The 16,744-nt window shown below is 42.9% G+C and overlaps 1 protein-coding gene across 1 annotated transcript in view; it reads left to right on the top strand.

Annotated features, from left to right (window-relative positions):
* STAU2 (staufen double-stranded RNA binding protein 2) overlaps positions 1-16,744 on the top strand; it is a 304,220-nt gene that overhangs the window by 285,528 nt on the left and 1,948 nt on the right. Inside the window, 1 exon segment of the mRNA XM_035727107.1 lies at positions 16,351-16,439. Within this exon segment, the coding sequence (XP_035583000.1) occupies positions 16,351-16,439 (89 nt within the window).

Here is a 16,744-nt window from a genome sequence, read left to right as displayed (position 1 = left end):
CGCTGCGATCCAGATGGAGAACTTGTCCATCTCTACAGGAGTCTCCCTGGTGCCATCCCTTTACAGTCTCACCTTCTTCCCGCTCCTTCTCCCACGCCACCACTAACCCTTGGCAACCACCAATGTCTTCTCCATCTTGATACTTTTGTCATTTCGAGAATGTTACATAAATAGCATCATAGAGTAAGTGACCTTCACTCAGCCTGATGGCCTTAAGATCCATCCAAATTGTGTTCGTTCCCATTTATTGTATAGTAATATTGAGTAATCCTGTGGTGTGGAGGTACCAGTTCATTTAATAGTTCATCTATGGTGGGGTACATGGGTTGTTTCCAATTGTTGACTGTTACAGGTGAAGCTGCTATGAACATTTGTGTACAGGTTTTGGTGTGGACATAAATTTTCATTTCTCTGGGATAAATGCCCAAGAGTGTGATGGTTGGGTTATATGGTAAGCTTATGTTTCATTTTTATGAAATTGTCAAACTATTTTCCAGAGTGGCTCACCCATTTTTACATTCCCATCAAAAATGTGTAAGAGATCCAGTTTCCCTGAATCGTCTCCAGCATTTGGTGTAGTCACTACTGTTTAATTTAGCTGTTTTAATAAGTTTGTAATAACCTTGTGGTCTTAATGGCTAGTGATGTGGAGCATCCTTTCACATGTTTAATTGCCATCCGTAAATCCTCCTTGGTGAACCGTCTCGTCAAGTCCTTCGCCTGTCTTCTAATTGGATTGTTCGGTTTTTACTGTTGAGTTTGGAAGTCCTATATATTCTAGATACTAGTCCTTTAGCAGTCACACAGGGGCTGCTTTTGCTTTGCATGAAACCAAATGGAGGCAGAAAGAACCCAAACTCTTTCCCACTGAAGATTTTGGTCCCCTTTTTATTCTTGAGATTGGGGTTCACTAGAAACCCTCCACCCTATCCTTTGTCTTTCAGGAACCTAAACTCTTTCCCACTGAAGTGCCTTCTGAGAGGTGAAAGGTACGAGGACTTTCTCCTGTCAAGGCTTCTTGCATGAAGACACATGAGAATTAACAAAGTTGGTGCCCCATGTCCTACGTTGGCATGTGGTCCCTGTGTCCTCCGGAAATAGCTACACAGAGAGGCCATCTTCGGGAAGGGAGAACAATCCAGGCATTTCTTGGCAATATTCGAGCATAGACAACCAGGCTTAACATCTCCAGGTTCACTCTGTGAGCCTGGCACCCCACGTCCCCTGACTACAAATTGAGCATTAACTCTATGCCAGAGTTATTGCTACAGCTACCAGAACAGAAAAGACCCAATTCTACCTTACTCTGGAGACTTACAATTTAGCATGAGAAGATAGACATGTTTATGCCTCAGCAAGTGAGTGCAGTAACATGATACCACTTGTGGTAGAGTCTGATTACTTGCCACACCTGCTTCCTCTTCTCAGCTCACAGCCAGACTTAGTACCCAACCTGGAGATGGGTGTAGTCATGGAGTTAGGTATAGTCATGTCACCAGGTTCTGGTCAATGGAGTACGAGGGCTTTCGTCCTCTTTCATGAAATCCTCCTACATACTATCTTCTGTTTTATTTTCCCATCCACTGGTTGAATGGAGAGGACCATAATGCTAGCCTAGAAGATGGCAGAGTCACAAGATGGAAGGGACCCGGGACCCTGCTTGACTAGGATCCACAGCCCAGGAACACCCAATTGGTCTTTTCATGAACATTGAGATTTGGGGGTGTTTGTTCAGCAGTTAGCTTATCTTGACTAATACATAGAGCACAGAAATCACGTCACTACTCTCTTCCAAAAGCATTGTAGAGGAGGTGCCTGATTTCCCTTGGGGTTCATCCCACATTGCATCTCAGATACCATAAGTACTACTTACATTTACAGATCAGGTATTGCATTGTTGCTTTTTATGCTTGTCCTCATTCATTAATTTTCTCTTTTGAAATACCCTTTTATCCATACTTGGCTAACAATACTAGCTACACAAAGCATGAATAGCACAATGCTATCAAATTCCAAATGGCTTATTGCTTTTAGCACCCTCCCCCCTTTCAGCAAATTCTTCTAGCCTTTTGATAACTTAATTTATATCCTTTCCACATATTTATCCAAAAGGCAGCTTTTAAATTCTGGCATGGTCACCCACTCTTCCTCCTGGGCTTTGATGCTACCAGATGCTAGAGCAAAAACATTCACAATATGCCTACAATCTATTTCAATATATAATTCTATCCAACTGAATGTCAAGCATTTCTAAAGAATGCTGTTGGCTGATATAACGTCCCTTGCCCAAGTTAAGGTTTTGATTTGAAATTGTGTATTGGAATGCCTTGTGTTACATTTTGCCCCCAATTTATAAATCTATCACAGATTCTCTCTCCAATCTATCTTGCCTCCTTAAAAGATTAACCATTAAGAGTAGAGTTTAATGTGATATCTTTAAAAAGCAAATGAAGAAAAATATTTTGCTTTTGAAAGGGAATGTACCCTCAGGCAAAAGAAAAAAATTCTCTGCCTCTTAATACACGTTGGGAACTGCCAGTTGTCATGCTTACAGCTTAAGATGGATTAGGATTCCATCACTGATCATCACATAAATTCTTATACTTATAACCTTACATCTTCATCTGCAGCCAAGCAATTAGAAAAAAAAACACAAAAACCCTTGTGTTTGGATATATTAGAATGTGTGGAGCCTGTTAAAGTACCAGCAGTTTCTTGAAACAACTTAAGAGAATTTCTTACTTAACTATTTGGCAGACCTAAAGCATATCCCCAAAAGTATACTAAATTTCTTCTCATTTGTGGGTGGAGGTATAAGAAGAGGACCATTTGTGATCATGATTATTTAAACACAAAGTAAGTCTCTTTGATTATATTGTCTTAATGAAGGTGTTTTAGGAAGTCAAGATACCAGTTTTTCCTTTGAGATGGTTATTTAACCATAGCCTTTAAAAATTACTTTTAATGGAGTTTCTAAAAATTACCAAACCAAGTGTGATTTTATCAGTGATAATGCTTTTCTTTCAATGGTAATCAAAAAAAGAGGATATAGTTTCCTTGAGCTTTATAGTGACTGCATTTCTTTTAGTTTGAAAAAGGAAGAAAGACTTTCTAGAAAAAAAGTTACAGTTAATTCCAATAAAGTTAATTCCAAAGTTGCAATAATTGGTATACAATGAGTTTACAACACATGAGAACACTCACTTTGGACCCTATCATTATACTTCACTTTCTTCATTTAAAAGACTAACATTTAGCACCTACTCACTCCAGCTGAATAATCAGTCTTTAACATCAAATGAGTGGTTACTTCTGGGTTTCAATAAGTGGGGGAAATTATCTACTCCCTAATTTCCATAGGGAACTTCTGAGAATTAATGAAACGTATATATATATAAGGTGGCTAGGTATTCTTGAACATGGCCATTGTTTTTAATTATTCATTCATTCTCTCAAGTCATTAATAAATATTTATTGAGCGTATACTGACTTAGGAGCAATAAGCACTGAAAATGAGACAGTCTGAGGAGCTGCAAGAACACCCAGCTAGGAGTGGGGAGGTGCAGCTCATCTAGGTCCTGTGGTCACGAGGAGTGACAATTGAGTAGAGAACCCAATATAGTGAGGGAGAGAGCCCATGTGGAGAACTGGGAAAACAGTCCCAGGTCTAGGGGAAAGCATATGGAAATCCTCGAGACAGGAATGACCTCAGGGTGTTCTACAAAGAGGAGAGAGCTGGAGCTCTGTGGGTATGGGGGAGCTCGGTAGGGAAAATGTAGCTGGGTTAGGGTCACCTAGGGCTTTGGATCAAGTCAGAAATTGGGGTTTTGTTCTGAGAGCAACCAGAAGCTCCTAGAGGGTTTTGAGCAGGGTCTTGACCTGTTCTTATCTACATTTCACACCTATCGCTCTGGATGTATTTGAAGAAATGGCTTTAGGTGAGCATAGATGCAGGGAGACACAGTTAGGAAGCGATGGCATGAGTCAGATGTGGGAGGTGAGTGAGGTTGATTCCTAGTGTTTTTTTGTGTTGAATGAGGGTTACATGTCCTGGGAGAGGAGTGGTTTGGAGGATGGTAATCTCGAATTTGGGTCTTGGCAGATTTTAAATGCCTTTTACACACCTAAGGGGAGAAATCCACCAGAGAGTCGTATGTGTGAACTCTAGGGCAGAAGGCCAGGCTGAAGATAGGAATTGGGGGTCATCAATGTTTATAAGGAACTTAAGTCATAGACCTCAGTGAAATCATTTAGGGAGAGAATAATGATAGAGAAGATAAGCCCCAAGGATGGACTTAAAAGTCAGGGCAAGGCAAAAGCTAGCAGTTGAGGAAACTGAGAAGAGGTGCCCAGTGACTTAAGAGGAAAAGCAAGAGGACTAGCGGTCCTCCAAACCAATGGAAACCAAACCTATTAGTATTGGGAAAAAATATGATGTTGCTGATTAACATACATTCATGTATAGGTTCTGGTGAGCCCAGTGAGTATGGCGTCCCAGCCTATCTGGGTTCCAGCCTTGACAGTGACCCTGAATTAGCCTAGCTTCAGGTCTTGGCCTCACCTAAATGGTCCCCCTGTTGAGGTCAGTCGTCCCTGCTAAGTCCACTCACGCTCCTACCCAGACAAGTCCGTAAGCCTCTGCTGCTGGCTCTGTACTTCCTCCCTCTCCACTGCAACCCCCCCGCCGCTGCTGGGGGTTGGGGGGCAACACTCTAGATGGGGTGTTCAGTTCTGCCCTGGAGCCAAGATCTGAAGGCTGATAAGCAGTCAGTCATGAGAAGGGGTGGCCACAGGGGCCGGCCAGCCTGAATCCCTGAGGTGAGAAAGAGCTTGTCCAGGCTGAAGAACAGAAAGGAGGCCAACACAGAGCATTCGGGGTGAAGAGGAGAGTGACGCCTAGGTCCCTAAGGGTGGAGGGAGGTCTTCACAGGATTTAGGTGATGAGTGACTTGACTTAGTGTGCAGCTTGCTTGGAGCTGGGTGAGGAGCTCCTTCTGTCCTGCCTGATGTGGCCAGCAGAGAACCAGTGCAGCAAGAAGGCACCCAGCACCACTGGCCCCATTTCTTCCCGAGGCCCAGCCTCCCCTCCCCCGGTTGTCTCAGTCAGGCCTGGCATCTCCTTCTTGGGCCCAACACCAGCTGGCCTCAGGAGAGAGTAGGGCATCAGCCTTTCACAGCTCCGTGTGACTTTCAGTCCCCTGCTAAAGGAATGTGGCTTAAAACCCCGGGCTCTCATCTCAGTCTGTAGTCAGAAGTCAGACACCATCTTCTGGGGCTAAAATCAAGGTGTCAGCAGCGCTGTGTTCCTTTCTGTTACCCTCTGGGAAACATGCTGTAATGAAATTGCAAGGCTCTGGGGGAGAATCCATTTCTTGGACTTTGCTAGCTTCTGTCAGCTTCCCTCATTCCTTGCTCCGTGACCCCTAACACGCCCTTCCAAGCCTATAACGTCACATCCCTCTGAGCCTTCTTGCACCGTCACATGTCCCTCTGTGGCCAGCACTGGGGGAGGACCCCTGAGGTTAGAACTTTGATAAGATGGGTCATTCCCGGCAATCCAGGCTCATTGCCCCCTTCCTGGGTCCTGGGGGGATTAGGTCCTAGACATCTTTGCCATCATTCTGCCTTTCACAGGACTCCTAGATCTTAAAAGATCAATCAAATACAATGTGTGAACTATTGGGATATAGATTCAAAAACCAACTTTAAAAGACATCTTTGAGACTATCTGGAAAAGTTTTCCATGACCTGGGTATTTAGATGATAGAAAGGAATTGTTCTTAATTTGTTCTTAAGGTGTGATCATGGTATGTGTCTTATCTGATACCCAATTTGGAATCCTCCAGGAAAACATGAAGATATATGAAACCAGATTGGCAAAATACTGATCATTCTTAATCTGAGTGATAGGTATGTGGGGGTTCAGTATACTATTCTTTGTACTTTTGTGAATGTTTGGAACTTTCATTTTAAAAAGTAAATATATATATATATATATGAAATATATATAAAATATAATATATATGTATACAATCAGATGTCAGTAAGAGGCTAAGGAGACATTTGGGATGGAGGTAAAGATCTATCCTGGCCCCCTCTCTGCTGCAATCTGACCACTAGGATGGCCACCAAATGCCCCAAGAAAAGAAATCAGGCTTTTGCATGCCTCACCCATTGAGGGAATCAGCAAGGCCTGCAACCCACCTGCCTGTACTACCTTGGACTCTAGCTCAGTACAACTGAAAGTTCAGAATTAAACAGAACTTTATAGTTACATTGTTTGACCATCACTCCCTGTTGTTCCCAACTGCCCCCTATATCCATGCAATCCAAGAGCACATTAAATGCAGTACAAATTATGAAATAACAAAAAATAAGAAAATAACCAAAAAATTAAAAAAATATGAAATAACTATACGTCTTTTTCAGTCACATACTCAAACCTAACTGGAATTTCCGGAGACAGTGTGTGCCCACGTTCAGGGGCAATGCTTCTCCTTTTCTTTGGAGTAGAATATCAAAGAACCATGAAGTCCCAAAGGGATCTTTGGGGCAGCACAGAATTCAGGCACCATTGCCCTCCAGAACCAGGCTCTCCTTGGGTGGAAGAGACTCGCCTCTGGTTCTCTATTTCAGGATGTGCCACCTGGAAGGTCTCAGGCAAAGTCCCCATTGTGGGGTCTTCCCGGGTAGGGTTTCCCAGGCACTTTCTTTGTAGACCTCACACTGGCCCAGGGAGGGGGAAAACACTATTTACAGACCCCAAAGATGACAGAAGCCAAAACCCAAATGATTGACATTTCAAGAAATCATTAGCTATCATCTGTAGTCCTTGGAGGTAGACTGTGGGACAGGAGAACCTTGTCTCACACAGGGGATAGAGACACCCAGCTCTGCTTTCCTGGGACTGTTTGTCCTACAGCATATTGGCCACAGAGCCTGCGGGTGGGGGTGAGAGGGGTGTGTAAAAGGAGGAGAGAGAGCCTCACAGGAGAGAAGCTTTAGAGGATGCCCTGAAGTGAGGAAGAGTAAGCAGAAGCAAGATGCTGACTCACAGAATAGAGAGAGAACAGAAAGCAGAAATGTGTGTGTGAGTACTTGTCTGTCTTAAGGAGCTTCAGATGGAAGCTGATAAATAATCAACCAAGGAGTATTCCTTGAAGATGTTCTGTAAACACTGTGCTGAATCCCAACAGGAAAATCGCTCTGCCAGCCAAGAGCTGACCAACTATTTGAGAGACAGGACACAAACACATTGAAGATAGCCCACAGTCCAGGGATGCAGATGGCAAGGGCCGTCAGAAGTTCATAGGTGGGAGACAGGCTGGGAATTGGGGAAATCCACCATGGGAAGATGAAAAACTTCAGTAGCCAAGGTGTGGAGTAAGAAAACTCAGATGTCAGACAAGAGGTAGACCCATCAGACCAGGGCAGGAGATCCATGGGGGGCGGGGCTTCTGCAACGTTGCTGTGTCTCCAGGCCGACTGGCTGGGGAGCTTTTGATAACACTGCCACATGCCAGGTGTTCCTGAGGCTGGTGACCAGTCTGTTGATCTGGGCATCACCCTCTGGGAAACATGCTGTAATGAAATTGCAATAAATGAAGTTGTAGAGTAGCATGGGGCCAGCCAAGGATACAGAATGTAATTTGGTGGCTGGAAGTTATTGATGGCTTTTGATTAAGGGGTAGGAATAATGTTAGAGTTCTCTTAGGAAGAGAGATGGGTAAGCAATGCGCTAGAAAAAATAATAGAAATATATAAGAAATGGGACATAAATGAACATGGAGATAGAGAGTATAAAGAATTTTATGACTGGATGTTGGTCTCAACAGAGAAAGGTGTGGTATGCCTGGGTGGCTCAGTCAGTTAAGCGTCTGCCTTGGGCTGAGGTCATGAGCCCAGGGTCCTGGGATCGAGTCCCACATCGGGCTCCCTATTCAGCGGGGAGTCTGTTTTCCCTCTGCCCGCTGCTCCCCCTGCTTGTGCTCTCTCTCTCTCTGACAAATAAATAAATAAAATCTTTAAAAATTAAAAGAAGAAGCAATAGAGAAAGGTGTGTAATAAAAGCTCTCATTGATGGTCCAGGCATTAACCCCAAGAAGCTCAGAGAGGTAAAGTAACTTGCATAGACACAGCTGGTCTACAGTAGGGCTGGCATTTTAGTCTAGGCCTGACAGACTCCAAATACCATGTTCCCCACCCTTCCTTATCAAGATGACACAAAGAGTATATTAGTTTCTCTTGCTGCTTTGACAAATTACTAGACTTAATGACTTAACAACACACATGCATTATCTTAGAGTTCTATAGATTAGAAGTCAGGTAGGGATCTCCCTGGCCTAAAATCAAGGTATAAGCAGTTTTTTGTTTCGGCTTGAGGGGAGAATTGGTCTTTTTGCTTTTTCCAGCTTCTAGGGGCCACCTACATTCCTTGGCTTGTGTCCCCGTTCCTCTATCTTCAAAACTAACAACATCACTCTGACCATTTTTTCTTGGCCATATCGTACTCTCTCACCAAAGCCAGGAAACATTCTCTGATTTTAAGGACTCCTGTGATTAGATTGGACCCACTTGGATAATCCAGGATAATCTCCCCATCTCAGGGTTTATACCTCCATCTCATGTGCAGAATCCCTTTTGCCATGTGAGGTAACATACGAACGTTCTGGAGGTTAGGACATGGACACTTCCGGGGCGAGGGAGGCATCATCCTGCCAAGCACAGTGACACTTCCGCCATTCATGGACACCTGCCTTTGTACCCAACAGTATGTTGGGGCAACATGCCATTACAGAAGGGACTTTTTGTTGGACAACACAGGAATTCTAAAAGGAATGAAGTTGGTAAAACAAAACCAGTGTGGTTAGAGTAAAACATGGCGCATGAATACCACTGCTGGTGTTTGTTCTAAACATACCACGAACGTTCCTCAGCACCGTTAATCCTGCTTTAACTTTGACTCTGTATCATTGTCAAGGCTGACAGCTACATGGATCACCCAGTGTAAGAGCCTGACCGCGGAAAAGAGATGATGCCTAAGTCCGTAGTCTAAGTGCCCAAGTTTGTACTAATTCCCCTAATTCTAGAGTCAAAATACCCGTTCTCTTCTTTAGTAGACTGTCTAAAACCTGCGTGTCTTCACACCACCACCGGCCTTTTTTTGTTTGTTTTTTGTTTTTTGTTTTTACAATGAGTAGCCATCACCTTAGCAGGCTTACATCCCTTCGTTATAACAGTAAGCCATTCATAAAGTACCAATTTTATGGAAATTACAGAAACCAATAGGATTATGTGAGCATAAATGGAAAGCGCAGGCTATATGAAATTGTTAAAATCGGGGCAGCAAATGGTTTAATTAAAGCTCAGTGTAATCCTTTTTCATTTTCTTTTTAAAGTCCTATCATTGATTCATCTGAAATGTGGTAGACTGAGGATCCTATCGTAATGTGATACAATTTAGAAATACAATTTTCTCTTTTTGGTTTCTTTTATTTTAGAGAAAGAGAGGCTTGGTGTTTTGTTATAGACCTTTCAAAGCCAGAAAATGGTAACTTAGGAACGTTAAAATTCACATTCTTTGGGCAATAAGCCTTAAGCTTACTGAAGAACCTGCTGGTTTTCAGTCACTGAAATAATTCAATAGAGAGCCAGTCTCAAAGATTGTTGGGATGAGAAGTTAGGGGAGTCCTCAACTGCAAATAAAGATGTTTGCCAGTTGAAGCCTATCATTTTCTCATTTAAAAAGACCTATTTAGTGAGCTGCATATATGACCACTATGTGCATTCTGAAATGAATCTAGCAGTTAGAGTGCTCCCAGGAAGAGTTCCACATGAGCAAGCACTTCAGGAGAAACAGGTAAAACAAAACAAACCCTGAACACTCACTTAAAAATGAAGGCCACATTCAGGCGTGTGTGGTTGCCATTGACTTTTAATGGTAACAGCCTGTCTGTTTCTGGGATTCAGGACATAAAATCGGTGGAAAAGTGTAAAATGGGAAAAAAAAAAAGGAAATGAAAGGACCCATCAGACACTGTGTTTAAATACTACAAGAAGAACAGTGTGTCATAAAGGGAGGAGTAAAAATTCTCTTTTTTGAGAACCATTGTTGTCTCTCAAAAAATGCTGTAATGCTGTTACATTTAACTCTTGAAGACAGAAGCAGAAAGAACAGGCACTGGTTTCAACACAATTTACTAATTGCTGATTAATGAGAGGAAAGTTGGAAATTGAGGAAATGGCTGGGAAGACTCACCTCCATTCTTCAGACATACAAACACACACACACACACACACACACACACACGCAGGTGTACATGCATGCATGCAAACCAAGACCAACAAGCAGGCATGGAAAGTATCTTCCTGGCATCTTGTTTCTGGCATTGCTATAACTACGCACAAAACAAGTGATCCATGAAATGGTAGCGACATCTGTTCGAGAACCTGTGGGGCTTTCCTCACAAAACAGTTGTAAAATCTGTTGGGGACCAAAATATTTCTACATATCTATGTAGATGCTTTCTTTTAAGGGAAACACCCACACACACCCACACACACACACACACACACACACATATACACACACATATACACACACATACACACAGATATACATACACATACACATACACACACACACACATACACACACAAATGGATACAAGTGTTGAGCTGAAAAGACAGAATAAAAAAAGGAAATGTCATCTACTTCTTTAAAATTTTTCTCCTTTCAAACCAAGCTACATGAATTGCCTTGAATATACCTTTCTTCCCCTTCTTTCTTTCTTCTTTTTTTGAATCCCAGAACATGTAAATGGTCATAAAGCTAAAGTTCGAGATTCCCCTTGGTAGACTGTGGTAACATCCACTCAGATGCTGAGTGAGTTTGTTTTGATTTGGTAGGAAACATTTTCTGACCTTGGTAATGAAATCATTGAGTTGTCTATTTGTTTATGGCTGGAGCTGCATGGAGGGTTCTGGGTACTTATGTTAGTGCATCTTTGAAATTCTCAAATCCACGGTGTGTGGGAATTTATACAACGTGGATTCAAGCATCGTTTCAGGATGTTCCTCATTAAGGCATCCAGATTTACCTCCTTCCCACGATTCCCCAACATTACTTTGCAGTGATCACACAGCAAACCGTCCAGGCTGAGGGGGTGAACTGAGACAGTAGGAGCTGAGCCTCTTATCTATTTACCCTCTCAGTAGCTCCTTAATCAGACTTTAGATGTCTCTCCAAATGAGAGTTATTTGATTTTTCCCTCACTCCAGTGTCCTTTACTGTTATGTAGCATTTTTATAATCTGTTCTTTTTTTTAAACAACTGGCCTCTAGCAAGTAACAATTTATTCAGTTGGAATAGTTTAAACAAGGAGATTTTGTTGATTTTACTATCTTCCGGACAGACTTGGATGTGCTTAGTAAAATGTTTTTGTGGACTGTTCAATTTTAGCATTTGTTCGCAAAGCCATTCCATTATACATTGTTCTTTGAAATGATTGATAATTGAGTCTTGCTAAATGAAGGGGGCTATTTTGGGCATTGCTGCATTGTCCTCGTCTCAGAGCCATTTTGCTGTAGAAACTGAAGCACACCCATCTCACAGATGGAATTTTTTCATCTGTTAAAGTATCCTTTCTGGGAAAGCAGCGGCCGATGAATTGGGGGTAGGGTGGGAGCTCCCCAGTTGAGCTCATGACCAGGGGGAGAGGAAGTGGCAGGACCAGGGTTCTATTAGGGCCTGGGGGAGGAGGCACATGGTCGGCAGCCCCTGCCCATCTCGGCTTTCCTAAACATATTAGGCTTATCGCTCTCTATAAATCACTGCCGAGCCCTCGGTCCTTTCTTGGTCCATTCACCTTTGCAATCCCAGCACCTCCTCTTGCTGCAGGACCCCACAGCCCACGGTCCCAGGCAAACCCTGCAGCTTCTTTTTCCCTCCTGCTGGCAACCCAGTGCAGGTGAGGAATGAACTCTTCTCAGAACAGTAGAGGGGAGGGGAGCAAATAGAGTGAACAAGACTTAGGACCCTCAGAATGTTAAGAAATGAACAGTCAAGTTACCTTGTTTGGGAGTCATTGGGTAATTCTAAGTCACAAAATAATTCCTATAGCAATTTAATTTTAGCCCAAATTACAAGTGTGAGAGAAGTGCTGAACGAGGCTTCAGAAGTCAACCCAGGGACCACAAGAAGGCTCGAGACTGGTGGCTGACTGTGGTCCCCACAATAAGCCTCTTCTCTAGAAAGTGGGGATAATTATATGAACTTACCTCCAGTAACTCTTGTGGGGAATCATTCATAGAATGAGTGTGGAGGAAGGAATAAGAGTGATCTGGAAATACAATATTGAAAGAAGTCATCCTGAAATTGGCTAGGGTTGAAGAAAATAAAGGGATCTGGTCAAGAATGTGCACTGGGTACAAATCTCTGCTCTGCCATTTGCTACCCGTGTGACCTCAAGTAGGTCACTGAATTCCTCATGGGTAGGACCCACCTGCAGGTCTGTGGTAACACCTGATGTCACTCAGGTAAAGGGCCCGGTCTCATGACTACAGCAGAGTGATGTCCATCAAATGGTAGCTATTGCTGTTTACAGAGAAGATAAACCGTCTTCATTGTCTTTTATAAATCAGTAAGAAGTCCTGTCCTCTTTCTAAGCAATTGTATTCAGGGTTATCAATAAGATGTGGGTTGAATTATCTCATCAGATAAATAAGGGAATATTTTTTGGAAGCCTTTAAGCATACCTTTGGAGGGAAGCAGCCATGCAAGAATTCTGAAAATCCGTTCGTGGCATTGAGTGAAAGAGCATGCCGCCATTCCAGCCTGCAGTACATTCTTTGAGTGATGACAGGCATTTTGAAAGTGCACGGGGACCTGCCTGACATGTTGATAAAATCATCCAGGAGATTTTGCAAGAGCTAAAACACCAAACCTGCTCTCTGAGACCTGGCCGGCGTCTCATGTGTGCATCTCTTGTTGGATGGAACAGAGCAGGTGTCACTGGGTCCTAGACTTGGTGGAGCAGGACATTTGGTTCCAGGCATTCAGGCAACAAGTATTCCAAAAACAACTAGGGAAAATGGGCTACAATTAGCCTATGAATGACTTTTGAAAATTGTTTTCAGAAGTTGTTTTTGGTTGCCATTTTGACCTCTTTGGGAATAAAGCGGGACCAAGAAGCCCTGGCACTCTTGTGTGTCTCATTCAGCAATTTGCTGAATCACATGGCAAATTTCAATTTGGGGGTCTGAACAGCCCTCCACAATAGTTCGTTTGGGAAGAAATTGATAAAAATTAGCATTCCTGACAATAATTCACAGACTAAAGGATCAGAAGAAAGAAGAGTAGTTCATTTGTTCAAAACTGTTGAATATACCAAGACCTGTAAGTTCATTAGCACCATCCCCCATACCCCATGAAGTTGGGCTATCTGGAAAGGTCAGGCATGGACTGGTCTTGAGAGCTTAGCAGTGAATGGGCCCAGTGCCTCACCCCATACATGCATATGTGAGGCAGGCCTCCAGAGCTCAGGTTCATGTAACAAGCCCATGGGAGTGTGCACACCCACAGGGCTGTTCACAGTGAGGCACCTAGGAAGTCCGTCCAGCACCCCAGCATTTCAAGACTGGAAAGGACCTCAGAGGCCACCCAATTGAATGAATCTAAAAATGAGCCAAATCCCTCTGCAGATTTCTTCTGGGGGAGAGGAATTGTCCAAATCTGGATCTTTTGAGAGTCAGTTTACTTTTTGAAAGCCACCAAAATTACTCAAAGCCAAATCTAGTGAATAGAGTACATACATGGCCAGGATGGACAAATGAAAAAGAAGGTGGGGCCATAAGATGACAAAACTGGTTTGCTCAAGTGCCCAGCAAAGTGATGCTGAGAGGTTAACTCCAAAACACCTAGAGGAACATCTGGCTCCTCACACTGCTGCTGTGGTCACAACCTCTCTGAGGGCAGAGAGAAAGCTCCTTTCAGATATTTATGTATGTATGTATGTATGTATGTATGTATGTATGTATTTTCATGCCAGATCTTTAAAAGTGTGCCTGCTTTTTGGCCCAGAAATTCAATTTCTAGGAATAAGGAAATTATTGAGATGTTACACAAAAATTTTGACCATTAGAAAGCTGGATGCAGCATTAATAACAGCTTCAATATTGGGAGTGTCCGAAATGTCCAACCGTAGGGACCGGCTAAATGGAAGAGGCCATATCAAGTCAACATACTGTGCAGTCAGGCAAAAGGATGCTACTGACATGTCTCTATCGACTTGCAAAACTGCTCGTGTTCAGTGAATAGAACAGGTTATAAAACAGTGTCAGGATATGATCCAGGTTAAAGTGTGTGCATATGGGGAAGGGATAGGAAAGCATATGGAAAGACATTATACCAAGTGGTAAATGGGTGGGTGGGACGGTGAATATTTCCACATTTCTTTTTTCCTTGTATCTATTATGATTGTCCTGTAATGAAAACTGTTTTTATAATAAAAAGATAATAAAAAGAAACATCACAGAGAGGAGAAAGAGGTTCTACTATGCTTCAGGAGGAATTATGACGGACCTATATTCGTTTGTGAGAGTTCTCATAACAAAATACCACAAACTGAGCGGTTTAGTCAACAGCAGTGTATCTTGCCATGGTTCTAGAGGCTGGAAGTCCAAACCGGAGGTGTTGGTGGTGTTGGTTCTCTCTGAGGGCCGTGAGGGAGAATCTTCCAGGCCTTTCCATAGCATCTGGCGGTTTGCTGGTGATCACTGATGTCCCTTGGCTTCTGCTGTTATCACTGCAATCTCTGCCTTCCTCCCCACATGGTGTCCTCCTCGTGTGTGTGTGTGTGTGTGTGTGTGTGTGTGTGTGTGTGTGTCCACACCCGAAGTTCCCCTTCTTATAAGGACACTGGCCATATTGGATTTGGGCCCACCCTACCCAGGAGGACTTCATCTCACTTAAATCTGCAATGACCCTATTTTCAAATAAGGCCACGATTTGGAGGGACTGGGGGTTAGAACTTCAACGTACAGATTTTTTTTTTTTTTTGGTGCGTGGGAGGGACACAACTCAACCAGTAATAGTACCCTAGCGAGATGGCCGCACTGCTTCTACCCAACTGGAAATAGCGCTTACCTGCCACCTCAGTCTGCCCCGGCTGCTAAATAGTATGAGCAGGGGCCAAGACCAGGAGCAGTGGGGTCGGCAACTGACATCCCTGCTCGATTGTTCTGTAAACCTAAAACTACTCTAAAAAAAATTGTGGCTATTAACCTTAACAATTAAAGTCAAAAACTATGTTATGAATAATGACATTTACAGGGGATCACATGCTTAGTCAGCTACCCAAAAGGGGACTTTGGCAGATAAAAGTTTGGGAAACTGCAAGAGTCAGCCCTTTTTCAAAGGCAGTTGAGAAGATACAGATGACCAAAGTGTGACCCAGCAGGATCTCCAGGATTCAAACAGCCCGGGGCTGCTCACACCTCTCTCAGACTCAACAAAGCCCTTCTAATCGAGCTTTAAAGTGGTGCGGGGTGGGGGAGGGGAAGAGGAACCAAATTCTTATTTGAAGAAATAACAATTTGGAACGTGCACAAGAGTGTCAACAAGTTATGTAGATCTTATCAGCATCGCATTTTTGGTGCCTCCCAGCTATCCAGCGAGGCTCCATCAGCCTGTCCACACCCTTCAGCGTCCCACGCATGGCGGACATATCAACACCTCGGGAGGCTCTGCTGTGGCCAGGCCTGCCTCCCCTGGGCCCCTGAGAAGCACACATTTTCTCTCTCCTCGCAGAATACCACCCTACCGTCCCCTCGGTATGCACAAGGGTCTTGGGTCCACTTCTCTGTGCACAGCCCATTACTTGGTTAGGGCTAAAGATAAAACTGAACAATACCTTTACGGTAACTTTGGAAAGAGTACCTCAGTTGGGAAAAACTGATGTGCTCGCATCTGAAGGGTAGTTTCAGGACTGTGAGGAGAAATTCTGCAAAGTCATTGTCAAACTGCAATCGGCTTAAACTAGGTGTTTTTACATTGGCAGATAAAAACTTCGTGATTTTACAAAATTGTGGATGAGGGACGGGGCATGAGACTTTGGGGATCCCTCTGCCCACCTCCTCACTCCACAGAAATAAAGCCCTCATGGGATATACATTGCTCCATGATAATATAGCCTTTCAGATGTAATTTTGCTAACTGACGCAAAAAAGCGTTTATTTAGACCAATGAAAATGATAGTCTTTACATCTCAGCTCTCTTTTACAATTACCTGTTTATTAACATTAAAGTCAGTGAATGGATCTCCTTGTTTGTGTGTTTGTTTTCATTTTTAGGCAGCTTTAAGTGCCTTGAAACAATTTTCTGAACAAGGACTGGATCCAATGGAAGGGGCAATGAATATTGAAAAAGGTTCTCTTGAAAAGTGAGTAAATCTTCTGCTGTATTCTTACATTTCTAATTTTGTAACTGTACAGAAAAATAAGATATAGATGACAATAACGTAAAAAACCCTCAGGACAACAATATCTATATCTTACAGAGTTATTCATAACACAATTAAATGTAAATAAATGAGAAACAGTAGCATATATGGTCATTTTCATTTCCCATAATACATCTGTGAAAGTTTTGATCTACTAACTGATCATTATTTCTGCATTTTAATGCCTTTGTTGGAAATATTTATGTGAGTTTTGTTGACTATAGAGACTTGCACAACTCTTAAAA

This window comes from Zalophus californianus, chromosome 4, assembly GCF_009762305.2.
Source record: "Zalophus californianus isolate mZalCal1 chromosome 4, mZalCal1.pri.v2, whole genome shotgun sequence".
NCBI lineage: Eukaryota > Metazoa > Chordata > Mammalia > Carnivora > Otariidae > Zalophus > Zalophus californianus.
The sequence above is the reverse complement of the archived record's forward strand: the minus strand, read 5'-3'. Positions and strand labels throughout refer to the sequence as shown.